The sequence below is a fragment of the Penicillium malachiteum genome, assembly GCF_028827825.1.
Source record: "Penicillium malachiteum strain IBT 17515 chromosome Unknown utg000001l:1.0-8184562.0:1.0-8186909.0, whole genome shotgun sequence".
In the NCBI taxonomy this organism is placed as follows: Eukaryota; Fungi; Ascomycota; class Eurotiomycetes; order Eurotiales; family Aspergillaceae; genus Penicillium; species Penicillium malachiteum.
Genome location: NW_026643094.1, coordinates 7,406,852 through 7,432,836, shown reverse-complemented (window position 1 = coordinate 7,432,836; position 25,985 = coordinate 7,406,852). Strand labels below are relative to the sequence as shown.

At 47.0% G+C, this 25,985-nt stretch overlaps 7 protein-coding genes across 7 annotated transcripts; 3 read left to right on the top strand and 4 right to left on the bottom strand.

The window, feature by feature from the left end:
- Positions 1-280: 280 nt before the first annotated feature.
- Positions 281-3,555, bottom strand: N7483_002732 (phosphatase family protein; the record flags this gene model as incomplete). The annotated part of the gene is made up of 2 exons (XM_057086169.1): positions 281-3,089; positions 3,140-3,555. The coding sequence occupies 2 exons, from the start codon at positions 3,553-3,555 to the stop codon at positions 281-283; spliced, it is 3,225 nt and encodes a 1,074-aa protein (XP_056952318.1).
- A 655-nt stretch (positions 3,556-4,210) lies between these two features.
- N7483_002731 (Dcp1 family protein) lies at positions 4,211-5,272 on the top strand (the record flags this gene model as incomplete). Its single annotated transcript, XM_057086168.1, has 1 exon — positions 4,211-5,272. The coding sequence occupies one exon, from the start codon at positions 4,211-4,213 to the stop codon at positions 5,270-5,272; it is 1,062 nt and encodes a 353-aa protein (XP_056952317.1).
- A 327-nt stretch (positions 5,273-5,599) lies between these two features.
- N7483_002730 (bifunctional triacylglycerol lipase/ester hydrolase) lies at positions 5,600-6,925 on the bottom strand (the record flags this gene model as incomplete). Its single annotated transcript, XM_057086167.1, has 4 exons — positions 5,600-5,661; positions 5,719-5,972; positions 6,042-6,226; positions 6,308-6,925. 4 exons carry the CDS (start codon positions 6,923-6,925, stop codon positions 5,600-5,602), a joined length of 1,119 nt encoding a protein of 372 aa, XP_056952316.1.
- An 842-nt stretch (positions 6,926-7,767) lies between these two features.
- On the bottom strand, positions 7,768-11,059 carry N7483_002729 (SMEK family protein; the record flags this gene model as incomplete). The annotated part of the gene is made up of 8 exons (XM_057086166.1): positions 7,768-8,307; positions 8,402-8,835; positions 8,897-9,064; positions 9,122-10,249; positions 10,368-10,414; positions 10,478-10,559; positions 10,647-10,743; positions 10,946-11,059. The coding sequence occupies 8 exons, from the start codon at positions 11,057-11,059 to the stop codon at positions 7,768-7,770; spliced, it is 2,610 nt and encodes an 869-aa protein (XP_056952315.1).
- Positions 11,060-12,607: 1,548 nt separating this feature from the next.
- N7483_002728 (DUF914 domain membrane protein) lies at positions 12,608-14,040 on the top strand (the record flags this gene model as incomplete). The annotated part of the gene is made up of 3 exons (XM_057086165.1): positions 12,608-12,816; positions 12,911-13,101; positions 13,157-14,040. The coding sequence occupies 3 exons, from the start codon at positions 12,608-12,610 to the stop codon at positions 14,038-14,040; spliced, it is 1,284 nt and encodes a 427-aa protein (XP_056952314.1).
- A 1,184-nt stretch (positions 14,041-15,224) lies between these two features.
- Positions 15,225-17,020, bottom strand: N7483_002727 (uncharacterized protein; the record flags this gene model as incomplete). The annotated part of the gene is made up of 6 exons (XM_057086164.1): positions 15,225-15,572; positions 15,623-15,996; positions 16,172-16,393; positions 16,446-16,550; positions 16,818-16,874; positions 16,933-17,020. The coding sequence occupies 6 exons, from the start codon at positions 17,018-17,020 to the stop codon at positions 15,225-15,227; spliced, it is 1,194 nt and encodes a 397-aa protein (XP_056952313.1).
- Positions 17,021-21,322: 4,302 nt separating this feature from the next.
- Positions 21,323-24,966, top strand: N7483_002726 (uncharacterized protein; the record flags this gene model as incomplete). Its single annotated transcript, XM_057086163.1, has 3 exons — positions 21,323-21,929; positions 22,082-22,192; positions 22,250-24,966. The coding sequence occupies 3 exons, from the start codon at positions 21,323-21,325 to the stop codon at positions 24,964-24,966; spliced, it is 3,435 nt and encodes a 1,144-aa protein (XP_056952312.1).
- Positions 24,967-25,985: the final 1,019 nt, after the last annotated feature.

Here is a 25,985-nt window from a genome sequence, read left to right as displayed (position 1 = left end):
CTGACCCATTCCGAGTCCATACTCAACTGTTGCTTTAACTTGAAGTACTCACGATACTAGAAGTCTCATTCAACCCGGAATATGTCTATTAGAATTTCAAGTTCTAAACAACTGGCAACTATTGACACAACGACAGAAGAGAACGAAACCACCCGCATAAGCACTTGGAACAGAGCATTTGAACTAGAATAGAAGCCCCCATGCCTCATAAACATTGAACTCATTATTCCATCCCGAAAAACAAGAACGAAGATAACCACCAATTCATATACAGACAGACTCAAGCTCTCCCTCCAGAAGGTCCCCTCTCATCAACTCCAATCATCTTCAAAAAGGGTTCAATAATTCCTCTCTTCCGCTCATCAGAGGCCTTACGTTCCTTTTCTTTCGCCGGTGTTGGCACGTCCGCTGAAATAAGTACCCGTGAAAAGATAGATGCAAGCGCTATTTCAACAGCCTGGCGTCGCGCTGCAGCAGATTGATTTGTGGGCTGGTTACCCGAGGAGTCAGAATTCGGAGTCGAATTCTTGCGCCGGAAGCTACCAGCTGAGATAAATGCTGCAGCAGAAGCCGGGGTGGGTGGTTGGGAGAGACTTGATTTGCGATTTTCAGAATCAGGTTCCTTGTCGGCTGAGTTCTGATCAGCATCTTTGCTGTCTTCCTTTTTATCCTTACTATCCTTAGAGGATTTGGTAAGGTCGACTAATTGCTTCTTGTATTTTGATGGGGTTGTAGGTGGTGTGGAATGTTGCTGGATTGATGGAACGGGAGCAACTTCGTTGGCGATGCGGGCAAGCATGAAAGTGACGAAGGTAAATGACACACTGTGAGCTGGCGAGTATGCTAGACTTTCCAATACCCATGCTTGGATCTCTTCCCAGGATCTTAAAGGAGCTTTGGATTTTTCTCGTGCGATTATTTGCTGTTCCATATTTTGCCAAACAGATGCGGTGACGATTCCATCGCTGAGAGAATTCAGGAAGGTAAGAAGAGTACCGGAGAGAATCTCTAATCGATGAAGAGACGGAACTTCCGGAGCAAATATAGATGTTAAGGACTGATTGGTGTCGAGAGAATCACGAACAGAGACGGAAAGAAGGGCACGCTCGTATTGATCTTGCAAAGTCCAGGTATCAGGCTGGAAAGGCCATCCAGTTCCCGATGGATCGATATTCCAAGGTGCTACGTCCCCGGATTCACCCTTCATCATGCTCCATTCTGCCACAGCACGCTCAACTAATTCGGAGATTGCCTCTGTCAGTCGGAACAGCTCGCGAGGTGCGGAGAGTCGCACTTCCGAGTCTGATTGAGATGGGCGTTGTCCTCTCTCTGTTTCAAGACTCCGAGCACCGTCCTCGGGCATGCGGGTTAACTCGTCAACACTGCAGCCGAAGCATGTCGGGAGCCAACGACCAGCGACAGAGATGAAGTGATCTTGTCCACTATCAACATGGAGCACCAAAATCTCTTCTAATTTGACCTTCCTCAGGTTGAGGAGGCGCACATGCTCAATATTCCGAACGTGTGCCGTGATTTCCACGTTGGCCACTTCACCTGGCAGCAGACTATAAGACCTCCCATAAGTTGCGATGGCGGGCTGATTTGCATGGTCGTCAGAAGATCGCTCCACTAGTACATCGAGCCATGAAGGTGTTTCCGTTTTATGCTCATCGCTAAGACTAGGTCGTTCTGCAAAGTGAAAAGTAGCCGGCGCACCACCCGTATTTGCGATCGTTATGCCTCGGCGGACCGCGACGTCGAAGGGAACATCCCCAAAGTCGACAGTATTTGGATCTCGCTCTTTGTCTTTTTCACCATGAGGAACATCCACAACAACTGTGAGGCCAGGACGAGCTTCATTCTCAGCCTTGTCGAGCTCACGAACTACCTCCTGGTGAATTTTAGCCTTCAGACCGGGATGGACAGCATCAAATGTCAACGTAAATACTGCATCCAAGGGCTTATGGTCTGAAGAGAGGATCCCTTGATGCGATACATAATGGTTTAGTCGAATCGGATCATCCGGTGATGAATCTTCGGATGCAACTGAAGATACATCAGCCCGATCTTCATCTGAGATGTATTCTTCTACGCTGCCACCTGCATCCGCTCCATCAACTTCTGGATCATAGTCAAAAAGAACGTTATCATCGGCGACGGCCTTGTCAAGACCCTGCGCCTCCATTTCTTTGTCTCTTATCCGAGCAGCCTCGGCCTCCCGATCAAGTTGCTCGTGCTTGAGCTTGTCGCGCCGGGTACGATAGAGAATCCGATCACACCAGCTAGGGCCACGATGCTTCTCACTTGTGTCGAACATGGCCACACTGCCAATATCATATTTGTATGTGGGCAAGAAGGTAATTTGACCCTCACGCCATCCTTTATGGAACGCAGTTCCCAATTGCTGTTGTACTCGCAATTGATCATGCACAACCAGCGAGGAGATAGTTGTCTGCAGAGATGCGGGGTCATTACGAGGATCAATCTCCTCATCTGTCACCGGCTCTGGCAGTTCGTCATCTTCTGGTAGTGAGGTCGGTTGCTGATTCTCAACATCGGCAGTAGTGGAGCCTCGTCGATTTCCCGACTGTTGTTTTATCTCTTGCAATGCAGTATCATATGCATTAATTGTGTGACGCGCCAGGACTTGCCGCACATCATTTCCAGGAATGTCATCCACGCGATAGTTTAGATCGCCAAACCAGAAGGTAAAGTCCTCGTCACCAATGCTATCAAAGGAGTCATCTCCAGTACCCTTCTCCCCATCTACGGGTTCGAATTTCGCGCGCGAGGCAATTTGAGATGCATCCCAGTTGCGTCGCTCCAGACTGCTTTTATCGGAGCCGGCTGCGAGATGACTATTCACAAATACCAGACGGGTTGTTTCGCCGAGGACCAAGCGAGTTGCAACAGCACCTTTATTGCCCATATATCCCATCAGTCCAGTACCAACATATGTACTGCTAATTGAAGAGACGCTATCTCCAATTGAAGGTGACGTATAGATTAGCAAAAGAAGCCCCATCAGCTGGACTTCAGAAACAAGCTTGTACCCAGGAGGGAGTGCTTTGTGAACCGACTCCTTCCATCTAGTTGATGGGCCGGAATCAGTATATGGGCGTAGAGCCTCGGCGGGGACGAAACATCGACAACTTCCTGCAGCCCCAAGACGTAAAGATCGATCTCCTCTGGACTAGTTTGGAATGGCTTCTTCTTCTGATCTCCCTCATTTTCACTAGGTAGAGAACCTTCTGACGCTCCTGCATGCTCGAACTGCTCCCCCTTGGCACCGGAGAAATTCTCACAGACTCCTTGGCCCTGAACGAACCACTTGCCGACGTCCTTCTCCGTTCCGGAAATAGCTGCCACATTCCACGTCCCGATTTTTACCCGGATTGTCCGCCGGCGAGTAAACTCTGCCTTTCTCGCCTTGACAGCACGAGTCAAAGATAGAATATCCATCGCGGGGTTTTGGATGTTTTCCACGTCTTCCGGCGCTTGGTCCCTCGAGTCTGATGCGGGAGGTGGCCCCGCGCGCTGGTCTTTAGAGGCCATAATGGATCAGGTGTGGTCAGGCTACTCTATGCCAATAGGGAATTCGCATGAGCTGGCCAGGACTACTGCTGGCTAATAAGTCCCACGCTTTCAGGCCACTAACGGTATGGAGAGAGCACCTTGGAGAGGTGGAGGCCGAGGCGGTTCTCAATTCCGGCGGGGAAACGATGATATATTGAAGGTCCTGGAAGCACCACAATGCAAGGGCAAGAGGTGTTACCTCCCAGAATAAGGTCAATGGTGTAATGCGATTAATGCGCAGGTATTGGATCGAAGAATCGAGCTTATTGAAGTTCAGAGCGCAAGCGCCGGCATTATGCAGAGATTGGGGTCTAAGGAAGGACAAATAATCACAGATGCAAATAAAGCAATAGGAATTGAGTTGATTGAAGGGGTTCTCAAAATAGTAAACCCCAAGCACAACTAAGCGCTTGGAGGGAGTAGAAATGCAGATTGATTGTAAAGGTGGGAGAGTTGGCTGTAGGCGGAGAGCCACAATAGCTCTGACTTGATGACGCTATGCACCAAAACCCGCAATCAGTTTATCGAACTTCCATCTTCTCTTACCACAACCAAAACGACCATATTATTGCCTAGGCGACAACTAAACGACCTCCACTGCACCTTCCTTTCCATCCTCGCCTTCCTTTTCATCATGAATAACCGAAGAACACGTCGGAATAATCAATACCACAACAATGGCACCTTAGGCTCTTCTTACAACTACAATTACAACAACACCAACACTGACTACGAGTCCGACACCGCGTACCTCTCCGACATGCCGACTAAACCCCCTCCACCACTCCGCTCTAACGAGGAGCTGAATCTCGCTGTCTGCCGTCGTCACAATCCCGAGGTCACGAACATCCTGTCACTTGCAAACTACGCTGTCATCTACACCTTCAGCCCCGCTACAACCACATGGGAAAAGATCAACATCGAAGGCACCCTGTTCGTCTGCCAGCTGTCACCCGGTAGCCTGGGCGAAGAGCGCTACACAGCCCTCTTACTGAATCGCCGTGGTCTCAACAACTTCGATTGCCCATTGACCGGCTCCGAAAACGTGGAACTGACCGATGAATTCGTGATCTTGAAGCAAGACAAGGAAAGCAACCCGACTTCTGCCCAACAGACCAACTACACTGTTTACGGAATTTGGATCTACTCTGAGCCCAACACCTCTACCGACGAAACGCGCACCATAAATGCCAAGATTATCAGCGATTGCGCTGTGCGCGCTGGCGGAAGTCTGAAGGAGGCGAAGGCCCGCGTGCAGGCTATGCGCCAGGATGGTCTGCACGTTGCTGCCGCCGCGGCTGAAAGTCAGGCTGCGCCTACGGAAGAGCTCCAGGGTGGCATTCCTATGGGTCGTACCATGTCACTGAAGGATATGTTTGGGCAACAACGTGCTCAGGATGATGGGTTTAGTGTTCGCGCGCACCATGAACAACCCCAGCCTCAACACCAATACCCGCCTCAGTATCAGCCTCCTCAGCCTCCTCAGCCGCATGTTCAGGCCTACCCTCAGCATCAATACCCCTCAGCTCCAGGATACCCTCCGATGTATCCCAACATGCCTATGCACCAACAACCCGGCGTCCCTCAGCCTCATGTCCAATCCCACGTTCAGACTCAGGCCCCGCCTCAGGTCCAGCCTAGGCAAGACGTTTTGGGTGATCTTTTTCGACGTGCAGGACTAGAACCGCAGCAGTAAACGGCGTTTTATCGGTGCATCAATTTGTGTTTACCTTTGTCTAATTTCTATGCCTCTTTCCTTAATCGAGGATTATTGATGTGTTCCACGAAACGGCGCATGTGTTTCATTCCGGGGTCTGCGTCCATCATATACTGCATTTGATATTCAACTCATCGGAAGTTGTGGGAGAATGGGGTGGCATCGCGTCGCTTGAGATACCCGTTGCAAGTATGCATTGCAGCATGACGAATTTTTGTTTTGTATTTTTTTTTGAATCAGTCTAGTTCCAATGATGATCTGTCCCGGCTCTGCTGGGCTCTAGTCTTATCAGATGTGCTACCACTTCTAACCAGACATGATATCTCGTATCATATTCGCAACCTTCCCAGCCATGATTCCACTGTGCACTACAGCCCAATAATTAGCATAATTAACAGGGGTAGAATAGAAGAATTGAAACTCACATAAACAGAAAGCATGCGGCAATCCCTCCTCGCACACTGTCATCTTAGGACCAAGCCATTCCCCAGTACCCTTATCCCCTTCCTGTCCTCTAAGCGCAATAATTTCATCTCTCGTCTTCTCCGCAACCCAATGGTCATTACGCCCAAAGTAAAAGAATAATCGAGTCATAGGCTCGGATGTATGACCAACACCCCAAACATCATCAGCCCATTTATCCGAGGTAATTGTACGCATCTCATCAGCAGCCATGTGTCTATAACAAAAAATTTAGCCACTTCAACAAAGAAGTATACCTCACGCAATGCAAGAAATTGGAACATACAAAGCTTGTCGAACACCACCAGAACTTTTCAAAAATGTACATGTGGTCTCAAGGCCATGAGGTGGCGGATTCTTCATCACAGATCGAATAACAAATTTGAGAAATGTAGATGGGAGCAGGGCGGTTAATATAGTAGCGAAGTATCCAACCAGGAGAGCGAGTTGCGGAATGAAATAAAGTAGAGTCTAATCCATGTTAGTATCAAGAAACCCCACATATAAGAACTAGCATAGCAAATTCCACGTGCGGGGAGGTAGTTAACGAACCGTCAATTTCTGTCCAGATGGTGAATGCGCAATATCCTTTACTGTTGGGAAAAGCATAACACCACCAACAATATCAAATACCCTCGAAGCCTCCAACTCAGACTTCGATTCCGCTTCAGGGATTCCCTCAAGACTGGGAATTCCATCTCGATGTCTTCGTAAAACTTCTATTGCGATATATGCGCCAACAGAGTGTCCAATTAGAATGACTTTATGCCTGCGTGCACGGGATGAGGATTCATTTTCATCAGATTCCGATTCCTGGGAACTTGAAACAGATTTCGTTTTGTGCATAAGAGCCTCGAGTTTCTGATGAACGAATCTGATCTGGTCCTCTAGAGAATATAAACGCTTTTCTGCCTTGGCACTTCCCGATGGGATCTCGAATCCACCGAGACTGCAGCCATTGATTTGGAAAGAGGTCTTGTTTGGACTTTGAGACTGGTTCTTATCAGATTCAGGCTCCTTCTCTGCTAGGTTCTGTGCGAGTAGCGAGAGGAATGGATGGTAGTATCCAATTAGACCCGGATTGCCGGAAATGAAGAATATGGTTGTGTCGACTTCATCTTGCGGGCCTGCATAGGTGCAGAAGATGTTTTGAGTGATTTGAGGTTCCATGAGGAAGCTATGAGTCCTGGGCTATAGCGTTGCTGGCCACTCACACGAATCCTGAAAGCTATGCACTGATTATCAAAGTTTGACAATCGTGATGTATAAGAGCTGGGTACAGGATGTAAGAGCCACCAGTACCTGAAAACCTCGAGCTGATGTGTCTTTTCGATGGGTAAGGTTGAAATCAAGCTTGAGTGCAAGGAGGTTGCGGAGCCGAGTGGATCCCATGTGAGCCGAGCTCCTGCAGAGCTCGGATCATGATAAAGCTTACACGATCTACACATGTGCAGTATACTTCGAATCTACAATCTACTAGGTATGACTGATGAGAATGGCCATAAATGCAATTTATTGCAAATGTATTGCCACAGATCCTGACTCCATATCCTTAACCCAGAGCTCCTCCCCGAAACCCCACCGGTTTCTAAACCCCGGGCCCCCAAATAGACAAAAAAAGTAACATGGGTGAAATAAAAAACAAGAATAGATCCGAGTCGGACTCAGTGCAATGCCCAAGACGCCGGCAAAGCGCAATGTACATCATATCGTCCCATGTCTGTCGTTCAGAGAGAATACAACACCGCAGGTCCCCAAGTGAAGGACCGCTGCGAAGCACCATGCTCAACCCATATGGAAGACTAGGGAGGAGAAGCGCAAAGAGAAATAGATCAAAGATCATCAGAGAGAAGTCAAATAAAGACAAGAGAAGGCAACGTGGAAGAACTCGTAAACAGATTCCACGCAGCATGCAATCTAGCTCGGCTAAAGAAGTAAACGAGATGGCGAACACAGAAAATAGATGCGGAGTTGGGAGATTCAATTTGACATGGTCAGGTAATGTGAAGAGATCAACCACCTCCGTCGCCTTGACTATCATCGGGTTTCTCATTTTCATTGGTCTCTCCTGGAGCATCTGTTGTGGATGACTTGTCAGCCTCTGAAACGGGAGACCTTGTCGTCGGGCTTAAGTTGATAGCAATTCTTTTCGGCGCTGTACCTCCCAAAATTCCTGTTCCTTTCTCGCCTGTGCCTATCGGGCCAATCGACAAGGATTTCTTCCGATTCAAGAATCCCGCACCAGAATTGCTACTTGTTGAGCTTCGGCGTTTGGGTCCTGTGGTAAGCTTCAATAACTCGTCCTCGTCTTCTTCCTCGCGCCGACGCTTCTCAGCCAATCGCTCAGGTGGCGGTGTCTGAGCAGGTGAGCTTGGTGTTGAGCCAGTCTCTGAGCCTGTTTCAACTGGAGCATCATCCGCGGTTGTCGACTCCGCCTGTGGTGGTTGCGTTGAGAGAGCTTCGGGTTTGGTATCCATCGCATCTTCATCCTCGTCATCGTCATCGGGATAATCAACCAGCGGCTTGTCCGCGGGGTAGAGCCGTTGGATGTGCTAGCAGCGAGTGGAGCACGATTATCCTGGTGCCACTAATTAGTCAAATTGTCAGCGAGGATTTCTCACGAAATATATGGACGAGATCTCTTACATCATCTTCGTCGTCGGACGTGCCAAAGTAGTCCTCTTCCGCAGCATCCATCTCCTTGACTCCTTGCCAACGTTGACCATTGAGTGGCATTCTGCGCGGCGCGCTGTCATCTTCGTTACTAAACAATGGTTCCGCCTCGGCTCCATATCCTTGCATTTGCTCGTAGCGCAGAATCAAGTTCTGGAATGTATCGACATAAGTGATATTCTCGAGCTTCTCTCGGTACTTTTCCACAACATGGAGAATGAATGGCTTCACATTCTCTCTCTTGATAAACTCAAACAGCTCAAGACAGGCTGAATTGAGCAGATTGTCGCGAGGCATTGTCTCGTAGACGATATCGAGAATGAGGCCGAAAGTATTGTTATGTGTCATTAAAGCTTGGTAGAAGGTGTCTTGGAGACTGATCAAGGTGCGGAAGAATTTTAGAGCAACTATACGAATCAAGATTAGTATCAGATATGGCCTTTGAAGATTCAAGATTGATATCCATACCGAGCTTCAAGGGTTTTTGATGGGCAGTCAGAAGTTGAGCAACGCGAGGCGCAAGTGATTCGCTGTGGATCGCATTGCGCGTGCGGAAAAGATGTTGGCGGACGAAGAAGGTTAGAATATCAACAAGATGTGAATAGAGCGTGACTTCTTGGAACGTCAAGTCATTAACTAGGACAGTATTAGCTATGATGAACAAGAGGGGGTGAGATTTTCGAAGTAACGTACGAGAAGCGCGATTAGCAAGATGCCTAAGCGGCTGGAAGAGTCGCTTAGAAGAATCATCGAAATGCTGCTGAACAAATGCATCATTGAGAATGTTGGCAGAACGGACTTTAAAGTAATCGGGTCCAGCCCGGGCAAGCGGGTCCTGCAGGGGTATCTGGGGGTCAAGCAGGATCTTAATAGCATCAGCTAGTTGGTTTTTAACTCCGAGGTCAGTCTCGGTATGAAGCAGGTCGATCAGGGTATCTGTGAGGGGTGTTTTCTTTTCATTGACAGCCTTGAGCATGTATCCACGCATCATCACTGGATCATGATCCAATAATGCGACAAGGATATCAATGCCGGTTGTGCGCATAGCAGGATTTGGGTGCTTAACTGCAAAAGCAATCACTGCAAATAGGCCATGGCCAATGAAGTTGGCGAACAGTTGGGCTCGCGATGGTGCCTGGAGATTCTTCGCAATGGCTGCACATTGGTGCAAAAATTGCACCGCATCATCCTTGCGCCTGATATCGGTGTTTCTTCCATCAAAGAGATGAAAGAGCTCCCGGAGGAAAGGCGCATTGGTTTGGATGTGATTCACAATTTCCATCTGGTTGAAGAAGATCAGGGAGTTAAGTACGGAGAATGTTGGGTCATCCAGAATCCGGGCGAGAACCACATCCTTCAGATATTGCAGACGCCAGGTGCTCCGGATCTTCCTGCGGATAATCGGGTCCTTGATGGGGACCACTTCTTTGTAGCGAGACTGATCTGCGAGGTATTGCCGGTGGTTCGCCTTGTGGGTGGGAAATTCAGGGTCATATTCCAAAGCTCCAACCACACCCAGGATGACCTGATCTGCCACGACAGTTTCGATGATTGTGTTGTCATTCAACAAGATGAGGGATTTCATGATATTGCACAGTCGGTGCAGATCTGCCAAGCTTTCCAGATCCTCTGCTGTTTCCACGAGAGGAACCAGCTTGCTGATGTATTCATCTCGAATGATGAACTTGGACAGGGCATCGCGACCTGCCTGTGTCATACTAGCCGCGCGTACCATCTGTTCGATGTCGGGGAGATTCCTCAGTTCAGGCGGGGGTAGTGCGATTGTTTGATAGCTTTCGAGATCGTCGGAAAGAGCGTCATCTGCAATGGCGGGAAAAAGAAAACATCCAAAGTTAGACACGTAGACACAGGGGAGCCAGTTGAGGCCTTCAGACGGAAAGGGAAGATAGCCAAAGGCATTCTAGATCGTCTGACATACCGGCTGCATTCAAATTCAGATGTTGCTGAACAGAATTCACAAATTCCCTGATATATAATGGTCAACACTAGAACATGGTGATACATATGTGTTCTTCCGGTGAGCCTCACCAAATCACTGCACATCCCTCAGCCTCTTGAAAACTAAGCGCCATATCTGTTCCATTCTGTTCCGTCCAGACAATCAAAGTTTCTGATCTCAAGAGTCAGTTAAGAGTAATCTTTTATATATAAGGATTTCTGGTGAAACGGCAAAAGCCGCTAATGGTGGGACAGAAACCTTGCTGTTTTTGATAGCCATCATCCTTCGTGATGCGCGTCTCTAATAAAACGCGATTGGGTTGATCTTCTGATTCGACGAATATTCGATGCTCCTCCTAGATAAATAGAACACAGATAACACGAGTTAGTCACGCGATTCATTCGGGGAACGGCGGAGCGGGTGCGGATGCAGGATTGTCGTAATGCGACCGGGCGGAACATCAAAGCCCAGGCACACGCGCGCGCGCAGTGAGAGCATATGATATAAAGCGCGCACCGCTTTAAGTAAGAGCTTAATAGGGAAGAAATGAAGCTTACCCCAACCATTTGACCCGTACAGAAGCCAGTACCACGATCGAACCAGTCATTATCCCTCAGTTCGTAGACCTTGACCCGTTTGCGACCGTCGGGCGGCTGTAGGTCCAGCGCCATGATCCGGCGAGAAAAGGGAGGGCACGTCACTCCAGGGCCTCCAGGATGAGCGTGCGCCGGTTGCGAGGCCCGAGGAGATGCCGAAAATAAGGATGGGGGTAGGTGTCGGGGGGTGGAGATGATGAAAGAGTCTGCGGAGGGGATGACGATCGAAGGAAAAGGTTGGGTTGTGAAGGGGGAGGGATCCACCTGACGGGGCCTCGGCCAGTTTTTGATATCTATGTTTAGACTAGGACAAAGTATTGGTATGAAGATAAATTGGTATTCTACTAAGTTATTTGAGGTAGATATCAGAAGAATTAGATATATATTAAAATTACAATTATTTTCATATTATCTGAATAAATAATTTCAATGCTAGAAACAATGAATAAGCTCATGTAAGAATGGGGAAGCTCTAAGGTACCAGAGGCTTTGAACACGCGGGAAGGGCTTCGGATCTTCCAGAATTACCTGGGAACATGAAATTGCCAAATAGACTGGAATGTGTATGATATCATGATCATACAATAACCAACATTCCTAGGTGGAATATTTCGATATAGAATGTTTGGAAATTTTTTGAGATTTTTCTTATCGCAAATCAGATCTCCCTGCAGACAAATTAACCTCCGGCATCGAAGCTTCTATCCGGCTTGATTATTCCGGCGCGTGGTACTATTTAGTACCTAGTTAGTATGGCAACTGGTCAACTTATTATTGCACATGTGCTCTTTATTCCATCTAATGTTCGAACTGTATACAAATAGAATACTAAACAAATAAATAATAATAAAATTTTAGTTTTGTCGGAATTACGATTTGAAGGCTTCAGTTCTAGAATTTTTCCACTTGAAATTCTACTAGTAATCAAACATCTACTACCCATCATCCATCTCATATATATACATATGTAATCCGGAAATCCCAGACCAGTTGACAGTCAACTGGTCAATATCTTCCGTGTAACTATAGGGCTTCAAGTGCACTACGTACTAGTGCAGTAATCAAATCAAGTTATTGCTGAATTAGCATTATCTTATAACTCAAAGCATCCTAGTTGCCTCTATATCACTCTAGCCCTGATAATACTCAATGAGCCTAGAATAATATATGGCTTTAATATAAAACACCAAATACTCACGCCAATTGAGGTTAAAGAATGGCACCCGTGTGGACACTCTGGGTTAAAGCACTGACCCACCGCCCCCACTATACCAACTCTAATTGGTCAATTATCGCATGGCAATTCTTATCGACGGCTTTTCCGATGTCCCAAAGAGGAAAGGTTCCAGACCTTCTCTTGGTTAGTTTTTTTTTTCTTTTCTTTTTTCTTCTCCTACTCTCATATTCCTTTCAATTCAAGCCATAAACGAGCGACTTCTGGGAGTTTTGCGCTCGTATTTGGCTATAAAGCTCCCCATCGGATCTCTCCGTCCTTCAACTTGTGCTCAGACGCAAGCGGACTGGATCAGCGCATCTCTATTTTCTTCGAGAAACCCCGCTTTCACGCTTTACGTCGGCTTTACGTTTACACCTTTTGTGTGATTTCTTGTTCAAGTTCACATAATGTCGGACTCGAAGGATCAGGTTACCGTCCAGGCGACGGCCTCGGATCCCAATTCTACCCAGTCGCTCGCTAAAGATGCGACTGTGGTTACGGATACTACTCACGCCGATGAAGAGGCGCAGGCGCCGGCTGATGAAGTTGATCCGCGCAAGAAGAGCTTTTTCGCGTACTTCAAAACGAAGGAATTCTATATTGTCGTGCTCCTAGGGTAAGTTCTAACTCTCAGAGAGATTGTGTTACTTTTCAGAAAAATAAAAAAATAAAACAAATAAACATTGGAATTTAAGCTAATATGAAAATAGTCAAGCTCTTGCGATTATGAACACTTCTACCAGTACCTTCACGACTCTACTCACGGAACAGGACTGGTCAATCCCTACTTTCCAAACCATCCTCAACTATATCGTCCTGACCTGTATTTTCACCCCGTACACCATCTACAAATACGGATTCAAGGGCTGGCTCCGCATGATGTGGCGTGATGGCTGGAAATGTATGTCCAATTCTAACCAGAATCTCAACTAAGCTCCATCTAACATGAAAATTAGACATTATTCTTGCATTCTGCGACGTGGAAGGAAACTACTTCATCGTGCTAGCATACGACTATACCACCATGCTAAGCGCACAACTAATCAACTTCTGGGCCATCGTCGTTGTCGTCGTTATCTCCTTCCTTTTCCTGAAGGTTCGCTACCACATTACTCAAATCGCCGGAATCGTAATCTGCATCGGTGGAATGGGTATCCTCATCGCATCAGACCATATCACCGGATCCAATGGTGGAGATTTCTCCAACGGCAGTCAATTAAAGGGAGATCTATTCGCATTACTCGGAGCCTCTTTCTACGGGTTAACCAACACTGCCGAGGAATTCCTCGTTAGTACGAAACCCGTGTACGAAGTTCTGGGACAACTTTCTATGTGGGGAATTATCATTGACGGAGTTCAATCTGCTATCTTTGAGCGCTCCAAGTACCATACTTCCAACTGGGATGGTAAGGTTGGAGGGTACCTTGTTGGATTTACGATTTGTCTCAGCATGTTCTACTGTCTTGCACCTGTTATGTTCCGATTGTCATCTGCGGCATTCTTTAATGTCTCGATGCTGACTATGAACTTCTGGGGTGTTTGTATCGGAATCAAGGTCTTCCATTATCATATTCACTGGATGTACCCCATTGCCTTTGTCTTGATTATTGTCGGCCAGTTGATTTATTACCTGGGTCGTCGCGCTTTGGCTGAGGCGAAGAAGCCTTGGTTGGGTGAGAATCAGGAACGTGGTGTTTCTGGTTGGTTTACTGCAAAGAAGATGATTCAGCATGATGCTCCTGGTGCTGTCCGTGAGGAGGACCATGTCCAGGAACAGAATGTGGAGCGTGTCTCTGAGACTGAGGTAAACACTACCACCACTACTGTCACTGCGGCCTAAGCTATTGTGCTTGGTGAATTGTGAGATATCCGATGTGATGATTGGATGAGGGTGTGACCTTGGGAGGAATATGGAAGACGAAACGATATCATTATGTACGATTTGATATGATACACTTAGATCATAGATTTCCAGTCCCATCTAGGCCTAGATATGGATCTGGATCTGTGATAGTAACCCAACTCGGGTTTGCTACGGCGAAATGTTTAATTGCTTGATTATATTCATAATTCCGATTTACATGCATCTCAGTCTGTAGTACTAGTAGAACTTCTCCTTATAAGACATCGGGACCAACGTATGTTTCCCAAAATTTGTACCTGATTGTACATACGGTGTCTACACAGGTACTGCTTTTGGACGAGATCAAATGATAGGCGGTAAATATAACTTCAAATGTTGAAAAAAAGAGATCGAGAGATTGATACAGGCATCCCATCCAATGTGCAACCCGAACCGAACCCCCCCAGAGAATGATAACAAATAAAAAACATCCATGAGACCTTCGCAACCGAAGCCCCCAATAAAAACGAGAGAACACCGAGAAATGAAAAGAGTTCGTAAGCACTTTCACAGATGAGCGCCAATTCCAACCATTTCACACGGGCACCAAGAAACAAAAAGAAGCAAAACAGAAGCAAAACAGAAGAAAACAACCTTAAACCCTTGAAACTGACTCGTGTTTCTTTTTTCGTATCGCCAAACAGAACCGTTTCGAATGATCCAGTCCGTAGACACCAATATTTTCGACTCCAGGAACCAACCCAGTACCCAGTAGTAGAGAAAGTAGCAGAAGTGACACCTTGATATCTCGCCCAAGCCAGCGCGGTTGAAAAGAATAAAAGAAAAATCAAAATTGCGAAAAAGAAAAAAAAAATCAAACCATAAAACAAAGAAAGAAAAAAAAACCCCAGATCCAGTGAGAATGACACCAAAAATCAAAAGGATATCCTGCTCCAATCCCGCTGTCATGTATATACCGTGTGTTTCAGAAGATTCGTTGAGTCACCCACGCAATATAAGCCATTTTTCTCGCACAACGCCGCAGGAAGAATAATAAAGAGTCAGAGAGAACCCCGAAGTCGAATGCATGCCACATGTTTACCGCGCCGCCGTGAATAAAGAATATATATACCACCCCTTCAATGCGGAATCAAAAATATTTCGTGCATAGCGTTTCAAGGTTAACCCCAAACAGAGGCCTGAACACCAAGTCCACTCTTCGAGCCCCAAACACCACTGCCGTTAGCCCAGCCGAGACCAACTCCTCCAGCTGCTGAATCCTTAGATCCAGAAACATTGGAAGCAGCAGTTACGGCAGGGTTAGAAGCCGCAGAAGTAGAGCGCTCGTTCGCAGCATTAGCAGCGGCCTCACTAGGAGTGAAACCGAAGCCTAGCGGGGAAGGCAAGGGAGTAGTGGAACGCTTGTTCAGAGCCGGGTTAGAGGATGGAGCGGAAGTCTGTGGTGGAACAGGACGAGATCCGATGGGACCGACGGAACCGATGGGGACGGCGGTCTGTTTAGCGGGGGCCTGACGCGAGGAAGGAGAGTCGGCACCTCCGGGGAAGAGGTTGAAGTAACGGGCTGCTCGGGGAAACCAGCATTGATAGCCGAGTTAGGCGAAGAGGTGCTATTGGCACGGTTTGGAGACTGAAGACCAGATGTACCCTCGGCCGTAGCGGCGCCAGTACCCTGAGTCAAACCGAAAAGATCCACTCCGCGTGGAGAGGAACCGCGAACACCGGCAGATGAGGGTGTTCTGGTAGCCTGACTGTCCGGGCGAGAGTTGTCATCGGGTAGAGGACCCGGGGGGAAGAAGGCTGGGCTCTCGTTGCCGTACAGGGCTCGGTGCTGGCGAGCCAGAAGGTCTCGGCGGCTTTCTTCGTTCACGGCGTTCACGGCCGCAGGACTGGTGGAGCGATCGGATTTGTTTGCAGACATCTCGGCGAGGAGGCCTTTGGAGAAAGAGAATCACATTAAAAACCGCGCATTCAAAAAGAACATGCCAAACCAATATATTATACAAGGCCGACGGATACATAGATGCAATGAAAAAGGAATATGACGGGGGAATATAAACGTCAAGAAGAGAAATAGAGAAGAAAAAAAAGCAGACACGCTACCACGTACTTCGGTTGTACTGCTGCTCCTGGTGATAGTTGCGGAGTTCCCGTTCACGCTGAGCTGCCATCCGCCGCTTCGCCTGCATCATTTGTTCTACTTCATTGGGGCGACCCTGGTACCGCTGCGAGGCATAGAAACCCTGCGCATTGCCGGCGGGGTGCATCCGGGGGCCTTCGAACTCGCTAATCGAATGGTGTCGCTGGGGGCCGCCACCCGCCATGCGAGGGTCTGAGAATCATGTCAGATCAACGCCGCATCGATCGAGGGTACGTCCACATACCGTAATCGGGATAGGGACGACCCATCATCATGGGCATCGAGTCCCGGCGAGGAGCATTCCACAGCTTCCCGCTCTTGACGAGATTGTCGATCGCACGATCGACCTCTTAAAATATACCATTAGCTTATATTCTACGAGACGAATTGTCTCTCCAGGAACCCTGGGGTAAAGAAAACCACATGGGGGAATGTATCCCTAGTTCACTGTTTCGCTTCTCGGAGATATTGTTGTCCCAACATCAACATCCATTCCTCGAGCATTGTTCTCGAAGGAACCAATTCTCACGCAAATTTTTCTTTCTTTCTCGAGACGAAGTGGAACAAGAAATTTCCCCCCCTATGAATTCGAAATCAAAACCAGGATTGTGCATACCGTCAAATTGGGAAGAAAAGGCCGGGCTATCCTCGCGCTGAGAGACCGAGCTCGAGCCTAAGAAAAAAAAAAGTTAGTGTGAATTCAAGAACATAAAGTTCATTGAACTGCATACCTGAACGAGATGGCGGCACGGGCTGCTCCCAAGAAACCGATCGCGCGGCGGGAGCCTGCCAACCCTGCGGTTCGTAGTACGAAGACATGGTCGTTGAAGGAGGAATTATTGTCTTCGTGGGCCGAACAAGCGGTTCAGGGGGTGGAAGCGGCGAAGGAGATGATCCGGGTGAGATCTGTGTTTGCCCCCAAAAAATCAGTCCAGTTCTTGTCAAATACCTATAGGTATCAATCCCCTGATATGATCTGGTTGATTTTCACTCAAGTCAAGTATAGAATATAATATAATATTCTATTTCCTCAAGTTCTTGAAATTCAACCAAAGAAGAGAAAAAAAAAGACCGTGGGGTTCCCGGAAATCGGGGGGGTTTATTGATTGAATTTTTTTTTTCTTCTTCTTATTGGGATACACAAAACGAGTACCTAGAGAAATCAAGGAGTATATACATACCGGACTTTTAATGAAAGGACAAGGGAAGAAAAAGAAAGGAGGGGAAAAGAAAAGGGAGGATTAGAGGGTCTTTGGGGGTGGATAAGTGTGTACAATATTAGAAATCGGCCACACATTAACTTACTTAAGTTAACTCAAGTTAACTCCAACTATACCCGGAAGTACAGACTGTACAGAATGTACAGTCTGTACAGTAGTAGTACAAAAAGTCTTTTGCTTTTTTAGCCCAATTATTGGAATTGAATATATGTGCGGCATTACTTCTATTGGTTATTTTGTACATACTACATTAAGTACTTTTTGAACTTTATGTGACTGTATGTATATAAGGGCTCTTTTTACAAAGAGAAATCGGAGATTATGGGTACACTACGTACCTTTTTTCCCACCTTTCCCACCTTTTCCCACGGAGCCGGTCACCGGAGATTGGACTGGGGCACAAGCGTCTAAGCGTTTTTTTGTTCTTTTAAAATCTTTAATACATTAATGGAGTCTTCCCGAGGTTCTATTATCGGATTTTCCCCCGCTGTTACTTTGTTACTTTTCATGTTCAAAGCTTTTTATCGGGTACACTTTACTTGATGTACTCAATCCATGTACTCAATGTATTCCTATTTACCGGATCTCTTACGTACCACAATATCCCTAGATGACGAGTTATCTATATATCTTCCATTTCCTTTAATTCTAAGTTCATTCAAAATTCTCTTTTCGACAGAGCACTTGAACTTGATCTTCGAATGTTGATCTTGAATGTAGGCGGCAGCCTTGGAACTGCAATGTATGCATTGTACACTGTATACTGCAACCTGCAGCCAAGTCCCTGTGACTCTAACTCTGACGCTTCTCACTGCACTTGGAAACTCTGATGAACACGAGACTTCCAAGGTTCTCGAACATTGAATACTTCTAAGAGAATCCCGAGTCTAGATCTTCAAGTTCTTACACCCTTTTGAAATACACCGTGACATGTGCATACTAGTTCAAGTTCAAGTTCTCCATTTCTCGAACATCTGATCAGACCCCGCATCATGCATACAATGCACCAAGATCTAGGATCCTCCATGAAAAACCGTGCCAACCGGTTAAGTACGGTTCAGTGGAAAACCCGCAGAGCCCCTCATCCCACCAAGAAAAAAGAAAGAAAAAAAGGAAAAAGAGGGGCGCGGGATCATGCTGTGTATGTACATCCATACCCGGACCAGACAACGGATGTACAAACTACCAGTGTACAATACTCCGTAGTAACCGAAGAAAAAAAAGGACCCATCCCACAGGACCATAGTTGCAGTAGTCGCATTTCGCATTTCGCGTTCCCGCCTACACATCCTTGGCCCGTGTTGACCAACGCATCGTCTCGGTCAATTCAGGAGGGCTAAGTGGGGCCCGGCCACCAACATGGTAGATTCTTCCGTAAGGTCCGCCGCCTTTCATCGGATTGGAGGATTGAAAGCCTGTTGCTGTACAATGATGTACTGTTGCCCCTCATCGGGTTGGACGGCTCGGAATTTGACGTTCAATCTGTGTTTGGGAAGTAAGACACACAAATTGACTATAACAGCTCAGGATATAGTAATGAACGGGAGTTGTCCGGTGAAATATAGTAATCTATGGACTCCGAGTCGGATGAATGCATTCTTCAGTCTGATATATACTATAAAGTATTCATTTCAGCTTAAAGACTGAAGTTTCCACTGGCAGCTGAGCTTACAACCTCAGGCTTGGAATCCTCAGTACTACTTACTAGTATTGGGTCTACTGGTAGTTCCTGCTGGGTAGACTACCCTCTGAGCATCCATGGGTGCATAGGTACACCCCCAACGTAAAGTGCTACTAACTGCATGTTAGGAACTACAACCTTGGAAGTCAATACTATTATTTGTCAGTGCACTGTGGTCGGGCTCCAGTGCTTCAAAGCCATGATATTATAGGTGCTGACACAACTTCTCATTGTCGTCCACGGGTGTAGCTATGGTATAAGCCACCTGGGCAGGCCTTGAACTAAACTTCAAGTTGAACCTCCAGCTTCCCCAGACACACAAACTCTAACTCCCCATGGATCTGCATGTGGATGAACCTGTGAATCTGGAGATGGACAGGTAGGAACGGCAAGTCCACCATTCAAACCCTCCGTGTATCACCAGAATGGTCATTCCCGGCGCACTGTCATGCTTCGCGTTACCTTGGAGGCCTCGATCTGGACCAGGTCCGTTTGTCATACACACATATGGAGTACATAACATGTTGGCCTACTTAAAGGTACATGGATAAAAGGGCCAGATTGGCGTTATTCCTCACAATCTGAGTGAAATACGATCTCAAGTGCTTCAAGGTCAAGGCGACCAGCTAAACCTGAGGATAGGAGGCCTTTTTTTTAATGCAAGAATTTCTATTTTTGATCTAACTGTCTTAAGTGCGAGTTCAAGTATCAGTGGCTTTTCCCCTTTTCATCTGAATGCTCGAGGACAATATCCAACTACCAATCATAAGCCGAATCCACCGAGACTATCTATTTGGCACGGGCGTCATATGTCCAATCTGGAATGAAAACAAAGACCACGAGATGCAGGGCTGTAGCCGAAGGACCAGGTTCATTCATTCTATGGGTATGGGTATAGTGTAGAGGTAGTAAACCTTGACAATTTCAAGATTGGAAACATGTTGAGGAGTATCCATACTAGTACATACTAGTAGATAGAAGTCAAGTTATGATTTTCCGCACGTGCGACGCGCAGGATCGCGGGGAGTGCAGAAGCCGATCAATAGGGGAAAGGAAAAGATTATGAACTGTAATGGGTATAAATGTACCTGCATGATTATAATCATTGGATAGAAATGGAATTGAACAAAGAAAGTAGTAATCTTTCACCTTTCAAAATGTTTCAGTTTCTCATAAGCGGGTTGGATCCTATAATATAACGGAGTAGTATAATTCCCCCCCTCATACGCGACGTGTTAAGAGTACAGGGGAGATAAAGAATAGAGGGGGAAACCTGGGAAGAGCCTTGGTAAGGGAATATATAAATAATATAAGAGAATAATTCTCCATAGATGTATCCATTTTAGGCAATTCCCGTGATTCATTCTTCCCCCTTTAAAATAATAATAATCTAAATAAAATCTGGGAAATAAAATCCAAACTCTTGAGATGTGGAGTTGAAGAGGTGCGGTCGGCAGTGTCTCTTTACCGCCGACAGGGGCTGACCTCGATCATCTTCACATCTCTCAAGAAACTTGTACCCTCAACTTTCTCCTTTTTTCCCTTTATTTCACTTCAATCGGAGCCCCGGTTGGTTCCTACGAATTCCTGTCCTGGTAAAGTGCCTATTCTTGGGCCCCCGCCACCACGAATCCCCTTTAACAATCCATCACCCAGATTGGGGAATCCCCGAATCTCCAACCGTCATCTCACTTTCTACTTGTATTAAATTTTGTTTTTTTGACTCTTGTTGCTCCTGGTTGAGGCAATTTGGGGGGGGTTATTTCTCTTCTTATCACTCTTTTTTTCCTCCTCTACTCTTATCTCACTTTCAACGGGGATACACAGAAACGAATCAATCCGGGAATCCACAATTTCAAGATCCGTACCGTGAGGACCATTGAATCCTCTCTCTCCCGCACCACATCGCAGAACAAATACCAACTCCGCCACCCACAAACCTCCCCCGCAAAAAGATTACTTCCTTCCTTTCGAAAATAAAACTTCTCAATAAACTACCGGGGAAATATTGGAGCATACAAGAGAGTAAAAAAAAAACGAAACTCCACGAACGTCAAGTGTACGGGTGGACCACACTCTCCATTGGAGTGACTTACACAACCAGAAAGTGGACCCGGAGGGGCTGTCTTGAGTGTGGAAATCTAAATCTCAACCGAGTCGCCGAGTCAGACCAAAAACTCCCCTCCTCCCAACCACGACTGGTGTCTGGAAAATTGCTATATGGTCTCAAACATCGATGGGAATGCAAAGTGTTCCCACCAGCCTGGTGACATCTCACCAATAGCGTCGGATCATCCTCCCACTATGGCATGGATGCCGCAGTCCGACGCGTCCGACCTCCCTTCTCGGCCCCCATTGAACTCCCAGCAGTCCAGTTCTCTCCCCTCGACTCCGTATCAACATGCGCGCAACCTCTCCTTTCACTCCCGGTCGCCGTCCCCCGTCCGCGGAAGCACCTCGCCTCGTTCTACCCACTCCGAGACCACTCATCTTCCTCCTTCCGCTCGAAAACCTCTCGGAGGCTGCAAATATGAAACCGCTATGGCCTACTTTCGAAGACGAATACCATACAGTCTCGGGGCGGATATATTGCCTGAGGAGAAAGAGGAACTGAAAGAAAAGTTGGACCCGGAGGAAGAGCAGAAACTGACGGCCGATATCATGGATCTGTACGACCGATTATTACCCTCGGCCGAGAGTGACGATCGACGGCGACAACTTGTTCGGAAATTGGAAAAGCTATTCAATGACCAATGGCCTGGCCACGACATCAAGGCTCATGTGTTTGGTTCGTCGGGGAATAAGCTTTGCTCTAGTGACTCGGATGGTATGTGTGGAGACTTCTAGATCCTGGGGGAGAGACATGAATTGTGAGAGAGAGCAAGAAAAAAAAAGGTTCTCTCGAGCAAAGGATAAAAAAAAATTGAAGAAGGAAAAATTGGACTGGGTGAGAGACATTGAAGCTGACTTTTGCCTTAGTCGATATTTGTATCACCACCAATTACAAAGAACTGGAACATGTGTGTCTCTTGGCGGAGGTTTTGGCAAAGCGTAAGATTGCACTTAGCAGCATTCGCAATTTTGGCGGTGGTGAATTTTTTTTTGGTAGTGCGGATGGGACTAATTTTTTTTTTCTTGACCAAACAGATGGGATGCAAAGAGTTGTGTGTGTTTCTCATGCGAAGGTTCCGATTGTTAAGATTTGGGATCCGGAGCTGAAGTTGGCGTGCGACATGAATGTCAATAATACCCTCGCATTGGAGAATACTCGCATGATTCGGACTTATGTGGATGTGGATGAACGAGTACGGCCGCTAGCAATGGGCGTTAAACACTGGACAAAACGACGAATCCTCAACGATGCTGCTCTGGGAGGTACATTGAGCTCTTATACTTGGATATGCTTGATTATCAGCTTTTTGCAGACCAGGCAACCACCGATCCTACCTAGTCTTCAAGCACGTCCCCATAAGAAACGAGTAACGCCGGAGGGGTTAGTCTGTTCATTTGATGACGATATGAAGTCCTTGAGCGGGTTTGGACAGAAGAATAAGCAATCAGTCGGAGAGTTGTTCTTTGAGTTCTTTCGGTACTACGGTCATGTCCTCGACTACGAGCAAAACATTATTTCTGTGCGCGAAGGTAATTTGATCAACAAAGAGGGCAAGGGCTGGCACTTGCTCATGAACAATCGTCTTTGTGTCGAAGAGCCATTCAATACGTCAAGGAATCTGGGCAACACTGCTGATGATACGTCATTTCGGGGTCTACATTTGGAGTTGCGGAGGGCATTCAAGTATGCCGCGAAGGCAGATTTGGCTGGATGCTGCGAGCAATTTGAGTTTCCACAAGAAGAAGAGCGAACCTGGGAGCGTCCGCCACCTCAGCCACGCCCGATCATTACCCCTTCCTTGCCCACTCGGGGTGGACGAGGAGGTGCGCGCGGTGGCCGGTACGCCAATCAGTTTTCCAGAGGAGGGTATTCTGGCAGTCGGCGGACGTCGAACACGGCGAACAAGGGAAACAATAATTTTCGGCAACCGAGTACGACGAATACTGGTGATCTATCTCTGCAAGCACAACAGCAAGCTCAATACCTGTTACATGATCAGCTTTATCAACAGATTCAGCTTCTCCAAGCTCAAGAGCAAGAGCTGAGAATGCAGCTGCATAACCAATCCCTCGTCACTGGGCGTCCTCCTCCAGTGACATTCCTTCGTCAGCCATTTATCCAATTTCCTGTACCTCAGCAGCAGGAGTACTCTTCCACAGATGAGAACTTACGGTCAAGGTCAGGCACGGTCAACCAACCGCCGCTTACGCCTTCATCACGACAGAATCAGCAATCTTTCTTCGCCCCTACCTATGCTTCTGTTAGTGCCTCTGGCACACAAGGAAGCACAACGAATCCTCCTTCGCCCTCCACCTCCACTGCTATTCCTGATCTTCGCCGAAATCCCCGTAGGTCGTCCGCTGCGAGTTCATCACCAAAGGGTCCTCTTCGAGCACAGTCACAACCTGCTCGCCCGCAGATGTCGCCGAATCTCCAAAGTTTCCCACCTCTATATGCAATTCCACAACCACTGGACACCTCGTTTGGCTCTAAACAACGTCGTGCCCCGGAGGAGGAGTCAGAAGGTGGAGATGCGAGCAGTGATGAGAATGCGATGCCGCCGAACAGCCTCCCAAGTAATGGGTCTCGCTCAGGCTCGGTGGATGAGAACCGGTCACAGGATCTGATGGGCTATGTCCTCACTCCGCAACAGTTGCAGATCTATCAGCAGAACTCAATGTTATCACCTTTGACCACATCCATGAGCCTGGCTTTGCAGAATGGTTATACGTCTTTTGTCCCGGCTCAACAGGACTATAGATCTGGCTCTCTTGCCTCCGATGGACTGTCTCAAAATCCTACGACGCCTTCGAGAACTTCGGTTTCGCAGCCACCGCCGCGCTCGACCTCGCGTCCCGCGGCTCCTTCTGATCGGGGTCCCCTGATCGTGGATGGCTCGGTGCCTCCTAGCGAGATTCGCGCATCATCGTATCCATCTGAGCTGATCGATCCGTACGCTGCGGTGACTCACTATACGTCCACCTCTGACGACCAAACCATGAATACGCCGGCTAGTATATCTGATTCTCTGTCTCAAGATTTTCAAGATCCTGGCCCATTTGACCTAGAGCAGTCATCTAACTTCTCTCGGCCGCCACCATCATCATTTGAAGGGTCAAAAATGACCAACGGAAATGTTAATGGTAATGTTAATGGCAATCATGAATCCCATCCAGAAAAGACCAACAGCCAGCCGGAACTGCTTGCCAGTCGATTGCAGAACTACCATCTGTCGAATGCAGAGAAACTTGCTCAGTCGCACGCATCTAACAAGACAAGTTCTGCCAAGTCGAACTCCACGCCCCAGGCTGCGAGCAAGGAGAATGTCTCTCAGTCAAAGAACTCCGCATCCTCGAATGACAAGAACTCGAATAGTTCACATGGGAATGAATCACGGCAGCAAGGCTTGAACTCCAAACGGCGAACCAACGGCACAGATACTTCTGAGAAGGTTAATGGGGTGAATCATCACAATAACCATAATCACAAGTCCAAGTCCAAGGGCCGACACGATGGATCGCACAATAATTCGTCAAATGCGCAAAATGAGTCTAAAGACCGACATACGGAGCACACACCTCGCAAATCCGGATCCACGACAAATGGCACAGCAGAAAATAATCACAGCGGGTGGCAGACGACGAAGAAGAGACATCGCAGGAATCCCAAATCGACTGCCGAATCTCGAAATGGAGTTCATAATGGCCCGGAGCCTCTCCCTGCCGATGAATCTCTGCGGAAAGGAGGTTAGAAAGGTTCTCATCAGACCATAAACCGATGTCTATCTCTCAATCTGTGCCTGAGAACCCAAAAAAATTTCAAATTAAAATCAAAACCACACTTCTGCAAAAGTCCCCGGGGTCATAGGAAGTATTATATCAAACAAGCTGACAAGTATCTTGTTTATATTTACTCCTCTTTTCCTGTTTTTCTTCATCGTCCCTTTTCCATTCAAGAACCCCAACTTTTTCCCAAATACCAAAACCCAGCTTTGAAAGCTGTTGATCTGTTATCCTCGAGCATTTGAATCTTTTTCAACGATTATCTTGTTCTGACCGAAGCCCATGTGTCATGTTCAATTTCACGTCTTTTTTTTGCCCTCCTGATAAACATTTCCCATCTGTTTCAAGTTTTTTTTTTTTCATCCATTTCCCGGTGTCTGGGGGTCCGAACGGCAAGGGCTGGGGGAGGCATATGCAAATCGCATCATATCATCATTATCATCATACTCACACATCATTTTTGTCATTGCGCCTGCGAGACTTGCCATTGAGAAATATCAACCTTGTTTGTGTTTCTTCGATATCTCTGTTTTCTCACATGTCATCATCGCTTTCTAGGAATTCAACACGCACGGCACGAATCTGTTTCTTTACCTAGCTGTTTGGAGTTTATTTCGCGTTGTTTGGCTAGACCCGGGGTTCTTTTCTTGTTCTTTTTTCTCTCTGATTCTTAGGGTGCCATTTCTTTTTCGGTTCTGTATAAAAGGGATAACTTGTTGTCAATGAAGAATAAATATATTCAAAAAGGCCAAATTGGTTTCAGTGTAGCCTAAGGCTTCAACTGATATGGTAAAATTTAACGTCCGAATTTGAACGTTCAAGTTGGGATCATGGATATGGGCATGATTTGGATGTTTTGAAAGTTCAAGTTGGGGCCGAATGTGCTATTTATGCCTGCTTGAACTGAAATAACCACCCCTTGCTAGCACTTGAGTATTGCGCCATCCATATCTTCGGTGCCGCCATCCACTGACATGGATGTTGTTCA